This window comes from Lutjanus erythropterus, chromosome 6 (genome assembly GCF_056507025.1).
Source record: "Lutjanus erythropterus isolate fLutEry1 chromosome 6, fLutEry1.hap2, whole genome shotgun sequence".
Taxonomy (NCBI): domain Eukaryota; kingdom Metazoa; phylum Chordata; class Actinopteri; order Lutjaniformes; family Lutjanidae; genus Lutjanus; species Lutjanus erythropterus.
In genome coordinates, this window is record NC_139322.1 from 5,759,324 (window position 1) to 5,771,391 (window position 12,068).

A 12,068-nucleotide genomic window follows, 5' to 3' on the forward strand; every position below is an offset into this window, starting at 1 on the left:
ACGGGGGGGAGGGGAGGTGGGATTGTCAGTTTGATGTACAGTGGAGGATAATATGCTGCTGCTGGGAGACGTTTACACTCTGACCCCGACATTCTGCAGAAGATATTTAAGCTGCGATTTGAGTGACAGTAGATACAGAGAGACAGGTGGCTCTGTTTTATCATGTGATTCTGCTCTAAAAAATCCGGTTGTTAATCCGAGGTCACGACGAAGATGGAAAGAAATGAAACAAGAGTTGTAATGATGAAGTCTGGTTTAAGGCTGCACAGTTAATCAAATATTAATCTCAATCACTGTTTTGGCTTCCCACAATTAATTAATATGAGCGACTGGAAAAGCGACATTTAAAATGCACGCTCTGTCTTTGTCTGTCTATCAAATAAAGTGCTTCAGCCAGCCGACCTGCAGCAGCAGCAGCAGCTTGCACAAAATTTCCTGGATTGGGCAGCACCAACTGGTCTTACAACCTACTAAGCCTGGTCCTAACTGAAAAATTGGAAAGGCGTAAATTGTTTTTCAGATAAAATAGATTTCACCATCGCACCAGTCAACACAATATCTCTGGATTCCCTTGAAATATTGTGCAATTTTAAGAGTTGTTGAGTGAGGAAAAGCCGCATTAATCAGCCTAGATTTTGACTTAACACGTGACTAGGCGTAAGATTTGCAACCAATCTTAGCAAGAAGAAGGCTTAAGCCTAGATGGTGCATCCAGCTCAACTCTTAGGTTGGACTTAGAATGCCAAGACCAACTTAGCACATGCCTGGACTGAAGCTAAGCTTGCACAAACAGGACTTGCATTTAAGTAAGTAAGACATATATAGACATAGGCAAAACCAAAATCAAATATCTGGAGAAGGAGACCAAGAGATAGTCCTTTAAAACAGATCATCATCTGTTGGTTGAGAGTACTTCAGATTTAGGACAAGAACAACTTATGTGCAGGGAGTAGAGAGACTTGTCTGTGCCATGACGCAACATATCTTACTTGTTCAACCACCTGAAAAGAACAGGGCCACAACTAACCATTATTTTCATTGTTGATTAATCATCTGACTCTTTTATTATTATTAATTGATTAGTTGTTTGGTCTAAAAATGTCAAAATGACATTGCACTTCTTGTGAGCTTGATCTTGAGCTCAATCTGAAAGTGTACAAAACTTTCAAAGTGGTTTAGGTTTGAAGATTTGAAGAGCTAAAAATTCTCAAAAGTATAAAAGTTAGAAAGTTGAAAAGTCACAGCAGAAATGTCCTGAAAGTGCTGAACATTCTGGTAGTTGAACGGTTTTGTCCTGTTAGGGGTCATTATTCATTTACATTACCAGCCCACAATGAGTCGTGCTAGTTTCTTAGCACGGTGTTTAAATACTGTAGAGACGAGTCCCTCAGGCGAGACTTTGAGATCTGCTGTTACACTGCAGACGGTAGTTCTCTGGACGTCATACCCGTGTTTGAGTCTGTATCTTACGGATGCTGAGCAGAGCTGAGTTCAGCCTCAGACACTCTGTCAGGTGTGTGTTTAAACTAAAGCAGGAATCTGTTGAAGTTCAGCGTAACCTCCTGTCCTCTGTGTGTCTGTCAGTATTTGCGGCTCTGCGTCCAGACAGATGTGGACGGCTGTGTGTTTGATGGGTGTTTGTAATATCTTGGGGGGCCCAGCAGTTACTGTAAGTAGACGTGTGCATACTTTCACACATCTTCACACGCTTGTGCAGACTGTTTTTTAGCTGAGGGCAGACTGACTTGTCCCTGTGTTTTCCCTCCTTTCTTTACATGCTCTTCATACGTTTAAACTCGTCTTATGTTAATGCCACCAAACTGGTGCGGACAAGTTAAAACAAATTGTAAGAAAAGAGCAGAATTTGTTGCACAACTGGTTTGACTCGCGTCTAAAATTTCCTCCAAAACATAATTATGTGTAATTCAACTGTGTGTAAAATACACAGAGGTGTTTTAATGGCTCTGCTTTCATACAGCCTGAGCCAAGGTGTGTATTTCCACCGCAGAGGGTGTTTATACTGCCGTGATAATGTATGGCAGTTTAACAGAGAGCGTCTGTAGGCTGATGATGAGTAACTCGCGGTGCAGTCGACCTAAATATACAGCATATACCTCCTGGAGTCCTGGCTTCCCTCCATTCATATTCGATTAGAGGGATTTAAGGAGATTATGGTGATAAAACACACCGATACTCATCTGCTGAGAATAAATGATGTACCATTATAATCCACTGAAGCTGTATTTACTGCACATGCTTGAAAGGTCTGGTACAGTATGTTCGCCTTACGGTAAATGTGTGTTTATATTGTAGATGTCATGTTAATGATTTAGAGCTTTAACTGAAAATGTAACTAGAGGTTTTAAATGATGTTTTGCAGGACCGTGTGAAAGCGTCAAACTTTGTGACTTGGTGCATTTGGTGCCATTTGATTTACTTTCTAATCACTGAGGCAACTATACAAATTCTGGGTTACAACATTGATGTTGTCTATGATGATTTTATTAATTTGGACAAGGGATGTTGATGAATAATCATTAATTGATTAATAGCTGTTAAGAATTTGAAGTATTAATCAGTAGATAGTTTGGAAATGGCAGTAATTGTCTGGTGGAGTCATTTGATAAAAAAGGAACTTAAACTCTTTTTTTTTTTATAATTAATCAATGAATTGATTGTTAGTATTCTCAACTATTTGTTGAGGGAAATGCAGAAAATTTGCAGCACTTATTTAGGCCCAAACATGCAAATATGTAAGGGATAATTTACAGGGACTGGGTCATTATTGCAAAATAAATTATCTCGCTCATTACTGAATTTATTTATTTATTTATTTATTTTTTTATTGCTTAATTTTATTGCTCCTCTAGAGTCTCAGAATCTATGATCAGAGGTGCATCCAAAGCAACAATTTGTTGTTTATACCAGTGGTCTGTTATGTAGTGGATAATGTGCAGTGAGCAGGTTGTTATTGTGAAATAAATCCCCGTGACACAAAATATTAATTTTAAAATGAGTTTATGGCTTTATTTAGCAATGGTGACCTGCTCACTGTACATTATCCTGCTTGTTACATGGTTATGTACCAAAAATAGTAATAATTTGACCCAAAATATATATATATGTAATGTAATAATAATGTCAGCTTATGAAAATTGTTCATGATCCATTGTGTCCCAAATAATTATAATAAAGTTAGGAAACTTGACTGAAAATAAATTTAAACTGCTGTACAATTTTATCATTGTTTTCACTTAATAAGTAAGACAAAATAAATAAGTAAATCTCTTTTAGCACTTTTCTCTTTTGCCTAATCAGCCATATGTTTCAGACATCCTGTCGGATCATGTTGTTGCCAGCTGGCTGCTTGGTCATAGTTTGTTCTGTTCGACCTCATTTGGTTTCACTTTGCTGCATCACCTCCAGTTCAGGATCAGAGCTCCGAGAGGTGAGGCAACATCTGGGTTAATCATCAGCACAGCTGGATGTGTGTGTATTTAAGCGTAAGTGTAATTGTGTCTGAACCTGTGTGTGTTTGGTGATTGTGTAGGTGGAGTTGAAATGAAAACAGACTTTTCCTTCGGGTGTCAGCAAAGTGTCAGGATAATAAGAAAGCGTAAAGAGGAAGGAAAGAGAAGTTGTGTTCTTCAGCTTTTTGTTATTCCTTTGTGAGTTTAGAACATAATTCTATTAAAGTGTCGAGGGTGTTGAGAGGTAAACTGGAGAGGAGTCTCAGTTTAGAGAGATTTCAGGTGACACACACTCCAACTGCAATTTAAAAAAACAAGACTGCAAACTCTGGTCAGATTTGGTGCTGACTGATCGCATACCAGCTGACTGATTTTGTGTTTATATGATGGTATACTATGACCTATAGTAGGGCTGTGCAATTAATTGAAATTTTGTCGAAGTCGCAATATGACGAGTGCGATATCTAAATCGCAGAGGCTGCAATTTTATGATAAAAGAAAAATGTGTGTCAAAAGAGCATTATAATGAAGTACTGTGGCGCTGCTTGCCCACAAATAATGGGCTTCATGTGAGAACCACTCGTATGAGCGGATTTGTTCTAAAGTGGTGCATATGAGTGATTTAAGAGCATTCACCAATTTTCTCGTATTGTGAATTTTCTTTCAGATATGAACACAATTTCTGCAGTCAGTCTGCTGTTATCCAAACCAAAGCTTTTCACTAATGACTGTATGTTTCATCAGTTTGAAGAGACGCTGTTAAACGTCAGAATGTCAGTCTTTAAACTCTTTAAGTTCTTTTTTTTCTCTTTGATGCCATTTTCATGAATGAAACACTTCCTGACATATGGAGCAGGAAACACAGCACATGGGGCCTTAATTATGCTTATTTACAAGTCTCATGCACATACACTTAAATATGCACAGGTGAATAATTTACACAGTTATCTGAAGTTCCAAGCGTTTGTTGAATCGGATACGCAAATGTTCCTGCATGAGGCCCAAAATTCCTAAGATGTAAGAAACATGTTTTTTGTTAAGACAGCAACTTTTCAGGCTGCCCCCCTCCTGAGAGCTAATCACAATCAGCTACAATCCAGACAGACTGATCTGAAGGTCACATCAGCTTGCAGCTTGATCAGGCAAAAAAAAAAATGAACAAGAGAATAAATACTTGGATGGGTTTCACCTTTAAGAAACAGCTGTTTGGCTTTACTGAAGAATAGACGGCGCTTCAGGAGCTAGACAGTGTTTAAATTGTGACTCACCGGGGTATTTCACACACAAAAAGAATGATTAACCTCAATGGAAAAAGCAATCACTGAAACACGAATCTTTCTTTAAACTGTTTAAAGTGCTCTTCAAATATAATCTCTGCTTCGAGACTGCCATTTAAACAGTTATAGTTGTGATATTGCAGTGAAAATAAGTGATCCAGGGAGAATTCTGGTGTTTTAAACAGTCAGAAAGAAGGAGCAGGGATGGTAATTGGTACCTTCTTGCATTGTGGTGGTTTATATTTTTATCAAAAGGTTCCAAATGTTCCTCAAACATTCGGATATATCCCTCGAGTCTGGCAGGTTTTGTATAAGTGCACTTGTTTCACGCAGGCAGGTGTTTGATCGATGGGAACAACGGATGAGGAATTCAAATAAATCCCTCCTGACCTCATCAAGCGTTTGGAGATACTCGGTCTGGTTTGTGTCAGAGCGAAGGAATGCAGATCTGAAGACTTGCATCAATGCTGGACTTTGTTTAACGTTGTTATAACCAGCAGGTGTGTTACAGACGACGGCAGGTCTGCTGACTGGAGGTCTGTGTTGAAAGGCAGCAGGTGACTGAAATACTTCAACCTGTAGCTGCTCTGCTGATGTTATAATGACTGAGAGAAACTCAACAGTTTGCTGTGTTAAAGGTCACAAATACAGACTGCGTTATGATGGAGAGAGTGTCTGACTCAGTGTGAAGCAGTGAGTTTACCTAAGTCGAAGAAAAAGCACAGACGTTAAAAAAAATCTATAGCAGTGTTTCCATCTAACTGCCAAACGAATGTGAAGCAAACTTGAAATGTCTCAAAAGAGAAAATGTGAGTTAAGCGTGTTCCCATCAGCTGATTCGGAGCAAATAAACTAGGCTGTGACATTATAGATTTTCTCTTATTGCGGTGACAAAGTACCGTATTCCTGCAGAATGGCACATTTATGTTTAATTGGACTGTCATAAGTGTAGCATGGCTCCTTTAAGGAACAGGGCAGTGTATAATGGGTGTGTGGCTTGTAAGTGAGCGGAGCAGAAAGTTGTCAGTCTGGCAGTATGACTGTAATAAACAAAGAAGAAGAAGGGGTCCAAACTGGGAAAATAAAGCCTATAAACGTTGAAGAAGAGGAAGAAGAAGAAAAAACAGTCGCCTTGGCCTTCTACGAAAGATAAACGGACAGAGGTCTTCAGGAATGTCTTTCCATCGGGCACATTGTAATTATTCTTTCATGTCAGCTGTATTCATCACAGCGGAAACAGCTGATCAGTCATGTGAATGTTGATGTAAATCTGATGGAGTCTGAGTCAGTGTCAATGCTGGTCTGTGAAGTGGTTTTCACAAACAGCAGCTGTTTCTGGCGTTCAGTCTTCTTAGGTCTTTTGTTCAAGGTCTTTGTTGTTTATCTGATGAAGAGTTGCAGTAATTTTACTTTGTTTGATATAAATAATCATGAAGTATCACAGCAGTTTGTGAAACAGTCATGAAATGTAGCCTATAGATTTGTGCACGTCACAGGTGACATTTTAACCCAAACCACAATCTCTTCATAAACCTAACCAAGTAGTTTAAGTGCCTTCTCAATACTATTTTATTTTATTTTATTTTTTGATAGCATTACAGGAATGTGACAATCCCATCAACACCACAACCTAAAAAAATGTAACTGGACTTTATTTATTATCGCTAAGTTGACCGCGTAATGATGGTCGATAACACATTGGTTTGACAGTTGTGCTGAGTATCACAAAAAATTAAAATTTGTGTCCATGTACAAAAATTTAATGGATTACATTTTGTGACTATTTCATGAACTGCCAGTGACTTCTCTGGGTCTGAGGTCATCTGAGATGGACTGACGCAAAGTGTACAATGGTGCTGTGGTCTGACGAGTCCACATTTCAGATTGTTTTTTGGAAATTATGGGCGTTGTGTCCACAAGACCCCAAAATACTTGAACTCCCTCACCTGGGTAACAACTCATTCCCTGGTCAGAGAAGACGATCTACCCACTTCCTGCTGAGAACCATGGCCTCACACTTCGAGGTGCTGATCCTCATCCCAGTCCCTTCACACTCGTATGCAAACCGATGTAGTGCTATATGCTGCCATCCAGACAATTTCTTTTCAGAGACGTCCCTGCTTATTTCAGTAAGACAATGTCAAGACACATTCTGCACGTGTTCCAACAGCGTGGCTTTGTGGTAAGAGAGTTCAGGTACTAGACTGACCTGCCTGCAGTCCAGAACTGTCTCCCACTGAAAATGTGTGATGCATTATGAAGCATGAAATGCGACGACACGACCCTGAACTGTTGAGCACCTGAAGTCATATATCAAGCGAGAATAAGAAATAATTTCACTATTAAAACTTCAAAAATTCATCTTGAAATGATATGCCATTCAGGACGTAATTAATAACAGAATGGTAAACTTAGCAAAGCTGAATATCACATAGCATGTGTTTGTAGAAGTAAACTACCCCAGGGTTCTGGATTTTAAATACATTTAAAGGTGAAATTCAGCTTTAGACCTTTGAGAAATGAGCAAGTTTATTCTGCTTCAGTCAGGAAGCTGCTGGTCCGCAGCTAACGATCAAAACCAGGAAGTAGTGAAATTTGGGTGGAAACCGTCCATTGAAAGTCATTTCCTAGAACGCTTGAACAGAGCTGCTCGCCAGGGAGGAAAGGAAAGGAGGATGGAGAGCGAGGGAGCTGAGGGATGCATGAGCGAGCGTGTGAATTAAATTGCGAGAGGTTGACTGGACGAATGGAGCTGATAGTAAAGGTGAAAGCTGGAAACACAATCAGCCTGTTGAAACACAATACACAGACACGTTATCAGCGCACACCAGAGCGCACTAACACACCTCCCAGAGCTGAACAGCCTCCAACAAGATCTTCAGACATGTCCAACAGTAACATACCTTTCAGATAGAGACTTATTTTAATATACCATGTGTTATTAAGGTTTTTGACCTCTCTATATTGAAATACATGGTGATATCAACCGTAACTTGACATGAACACAAGCTCAAAACTCCAAGGCCTGTAGACAAAGTCAGGCATGGTTTTGCAGCAGCGTGTCTTGTCTCTGGACTCACTGATTTCCAAAGCAGCTGCCATGTTTTTATAATTTGAAAACCTGAAGTAAAACTGAAGGTCGGACCAGTGAGTGGTGCATCCATCCAGTCAGGTACCAGAAGGGTTGGTGTGTTTTTTTTTCCTCCTCCTCCTGTTCAAAATTTCACTGAATTTTTGTCAAGACTACTGGCCTCCAAGTTGGACTGCACTGAGGAGTGCAGAATTTATTATTTTAAATATTTAAATAAGATATACAGAATAAATTCATTTAGATTTTTCCTGGTGGAAGTGTTTGTCATACATGATTCGTTCAAGGACTGCGGGAAATGTGAGAATCTGATGATAATTCCTAATTTTATCATTTCTGGTTGTAATAAGCGGTGTAAATTGGGGCGCCTTTTTTTGTTTGTTTGTTTTGTTTTTTTTTTAAAGAAAACTGAGGGTGAAGTGATAAAACAAACACACAACCTCGTGTTAAAATACGTCTCGACCAGTTTTCTGTCAAATATTTAGGACCCAAACTGTGGAATGATTTAAATCAGCTCCGAGGTCAGTCCTTGGCAGTGTTTAAAAAATGTCTGAATAATTCTTTTTTGGAAAATCCTGGAACAGCATTAGTTTTTGAGATATTTGTTGTATTTCGTCATCATTTCGTTATTTTCTGTGGATATATTTATTTATATATATGTATGGTGTTTACTTGTTGTCATTTTCTTTTTCTTTGTTTTTTTGCATTTTTTTCCTTCTTTTTTGTTCTTCTTTTCACTACTACTACTACTTTACTGGTTTTATTTTTTCTTTTCTTTTCATATCACGTATCTGTGTGAAACTTATGCTGTAAAAAAGGGACTTCAGGTTCTGAACCTAAATTTTTAGACAAGAAATCATCATGACTAATTGTAATAGTGTAACTGGGAGAGACCAATGATAAGCCTTGTAGGCTTTTGCACATATTGTTTTGTTTATGTCTTCTTTTCATATGTGCTAAATTAAATAATCAAATCAAATCAAAAATCAATTACTTTAGAAACACTAACTGCAAGATCAACGCTACAATGTTTTTTTAAAGCGTGCATGGAGACAGAGCAGGTCCCTGAACATGTATGTCAGGCATTGTTGTTTAATTCCATAAAAAGATCATACCTGCATGTTTTGCAAAACAAAATTCATAAATAAAAACACAAACTATATGCCAAGAATGGTCTTTTAGAACAGATGCCAGTCTATGAGAAGGCAGTGCTTCTGTATGCACACCTGTGCTTTCAGCTGCAGTTTGAGTCATCTTGAGATGTTGGTTCAGAAATTGAGATATTTGTTTCAGAATTGGACTCGAACTAAACACCACAGGAGCAACGTGTATTAGGTGATTTTCTTGGATTCGTTTCCTTCCCTCCTGTGACTCCGGTCCTCTGTGTTTGTCTCTCTTTGACCAGTTAAGAGGACTCAGAGAGACGAGAGAATGGCGTTAAGGGTTTTTTGTTTTTTTTTTGTCTCTCCCCACCGTGTTTTGGCCACACTCCGCAGGCCGCAGGTTCACAGACTAATCCGATTAAAAGCCAGGGTGAAGCAGTCAGCCGCTGTCGATGAAGGAGAAAGATTAACTCTTTCATTGTTGGGGGGTCTATTTCCACTTTTCTCCTTTCTTTTGACTCCCTGTCACACTCTTCTTTTTCTCCTTTTCTCTTTCTTTTTTTTTTCTTTTTGAAGTCACAGTCGCAGGGTAAGAGGAGGAGGAATGTGAACTTTTGAGAAAAGTTCAAATGATGTTTTACCCAAAGCACAAAGGGCTGAGATAGGTACATACCACAGCATAGTTCAGCCTTTTGTGTCTGCAGTGTGTTTGCAGTTTGCAGTGTGTGTGTGTGTAATAGATTAACACATTGAGAGGTGAAGTCAAAAATAAAACTTTAATTCTGTGGTGCAGCTGCGTCATTTTTAACCATGTATGTCGTTTTCTGTCCTCATGCTGTTGTTTTTTGTTGTTCACAGGTTACAGTGTGACTGTCAGCACAACACCTGTGGCGTCTCCTGTGACCAGTGTTGCCCCGGATACAACCAGTTGCCGTGGAAACCGGCCACGACCTACAGCGCCAACGAGTGCGAACGTGAGTACAGCCTGATACAGTGCACTGACACACGCGCACGCACAAACACTCGAGCATGGATGGAAGGACTCGCGCTTGGTCTCTTTCTCTCTCTCTCACACACACACACACACACACACACACACACACACACACACACACACACACGCACGAGTTTAATCAGTGATCCCTGCAGAGGAATGTGTTTTCTTTCATGTGTCGGTTCAACAGAAGTAGCTGGCCTTAATTTAATGAGGCTGAACAGACGCATGGGCTGCTGGTAATTTTCTTGAGAATTTTCACATGTGCGCATCTAAACTGTGTCACTCAAGTTTTGTTACAAAATAAAAAAAGACAAAAGCGACAGATAAATAACAGCCTCAGGACTTCCAGTTTTGAATTCTGTCCTGCCATATTTTGTGCTGGAAACTCTCCTTCCATTAAGAGATGTTCCTCCAACTGATGCTTGTTAGGTATCAGTGCATGCATTTGACAAACATTACACTCATTACACTTTCAGGATGCCTTTTCTGTTCGTAAGATTAGAAATCAAGTTTTTAAATTTGTCGAACACTCCATGTTTCGAAGGAAAATCGTCATTTGATGTAGAACAATGTTCTTTTTGTGCTCATAATTCCTGTATGCATACAAAGTGACAGGAATTTCATATCTTAAAAATACGCTAATAGACTCAAGCAGTTCAGTATGTTTTAGCTGATGTTTATTTTAAGTCATGATGGAGACATCAGCCACTTTGAAGCATTTCATTGAGATTATAAGCTCAAGGTTTTGATGGTGCCCTAAAACCGTCTCTGTGACTGTGGCCTGTTGCAGCCCGTCGGGTGTCTTTGTGTTATCAAAACTCTACGTGTGAGGGCCGTCGTCCGTTATCAAAGCTGCAGTTATATTTAACAAGGAACAACACGGGTATCACAATGACAAAAAGGTCACCAAAGGGCAACACGATATGAAGAAAACGACAGAGAGAAGGAGATGCAGGTTGTTTTCAGTGTGTAACCACTACTGCAGCAAAGCCTCAAGGGAGCTGTAGTCGTTGAGCGCTTTTATTTTTAATAAATTGAGGAGGTGCTCAGCTTTTACCAGCCATTACCGACATAACCTGCTCCAGCATCACGTTCCAGCGTCTTTAAAAGGCTGATGAAAGTAACCGTTTCTGAGAGAATGTATAATCTGGATAAGACTAGTGGAGCAGAGTGGAGCTCTGCAGGCAGGACTCCGTCCACAGGTCGAGTTATTCTGGTCTGCTTAGTTTATCACTTGACTGACTCACTGCACTGGATAGTCCCTAAAGGTCTTTTTTTAAGATTTCTTTGGTTGGTTTCAAGACAAGGAAAAAAAAAAAGAAAGTTAAACGTCCCTCAGGTCTGAGAAAAACACTCATTGCTATCAGGAGCTGCAGGATAAAGGAGCGCTGGTTTATTCAGCCGGCACCTCTCAGGCGCTGAGGGTCAGATAAGAACAAAAAAGCTCTATCAGGGTTTCACTGACTCTGTATGAAGAGTGACGGTTGGTCAGGATTTTATGCATGTGTGCATCTCAAGCATGCAACGCTCCCGCTCTTTATCTTAGATTAAGTTTAAAAGACGTATGTAATCCTCTGACTGTGTGTATACATGAACAATGAGGAGGTCAAGTTCGGGCCGATAGACTTCAGTTCCTCTTTAGTCGTAAAATCAAAGGCAACAGAATCAGTTTCACAAACGTAAGTCCTTTTCTTGACGACAAGACTCACCCAAGAAATAGTCATTTTTATCTTTTGATTTTTGCATAGACTTATCAGGCAATATATAATGTGATAAAGTTAATGTGTGAAGCAGTGTACACACATGAATCATTATGTTTTTGCCAACGTGTGATAGGACTGGGTAAAAATGTTCAATTCCATTAGTGATACCTTGGCTTCAATACCGGTTCCTGCAAATGCTACAGAGCTTTAGTTTTTCTTCAGCCACTTTTTACACACTCAAAGCTGTTTCATGACATAAAAATCTAAATCTATTTACCACAGTGGGGTTAAAATTAAGTTGTTTTTCAGCAATTCGGTTGGTTCCCTAAAAGTATCAAAGTTTCGTACCCAGTCCTAATTTGTGAACAGACTGTAATGTAATCTCAAAACAAAAAAGACTTTTTCAGTTGTTTGTGACAGACTGTGGACT

At 39.4% G+C, this 12,068-nt stretch overlaps 1 protein-coding gene across 1 annotated transcript in view; it reads left to right on the forward strand.

Moving 5' to 3' along the window:
• The window catches only part of lama5 (laminin, alpha 5), a 114,557-nt gene that overhangs the window by 52,540 nt on the left and 49,949 nt on the right, over positions 1-12,068 (forward strand). The window contains exon 7 of the mRNA XM_084720334.1: positions 9,797-9,912. Coding sequence (XP_084576460.1) covers positions 9,797-9,912 — 116 coding nt within the window. The remainder of the gene's footprint in view (positions 1-9,796; positions 9,913-12,068) is intronic.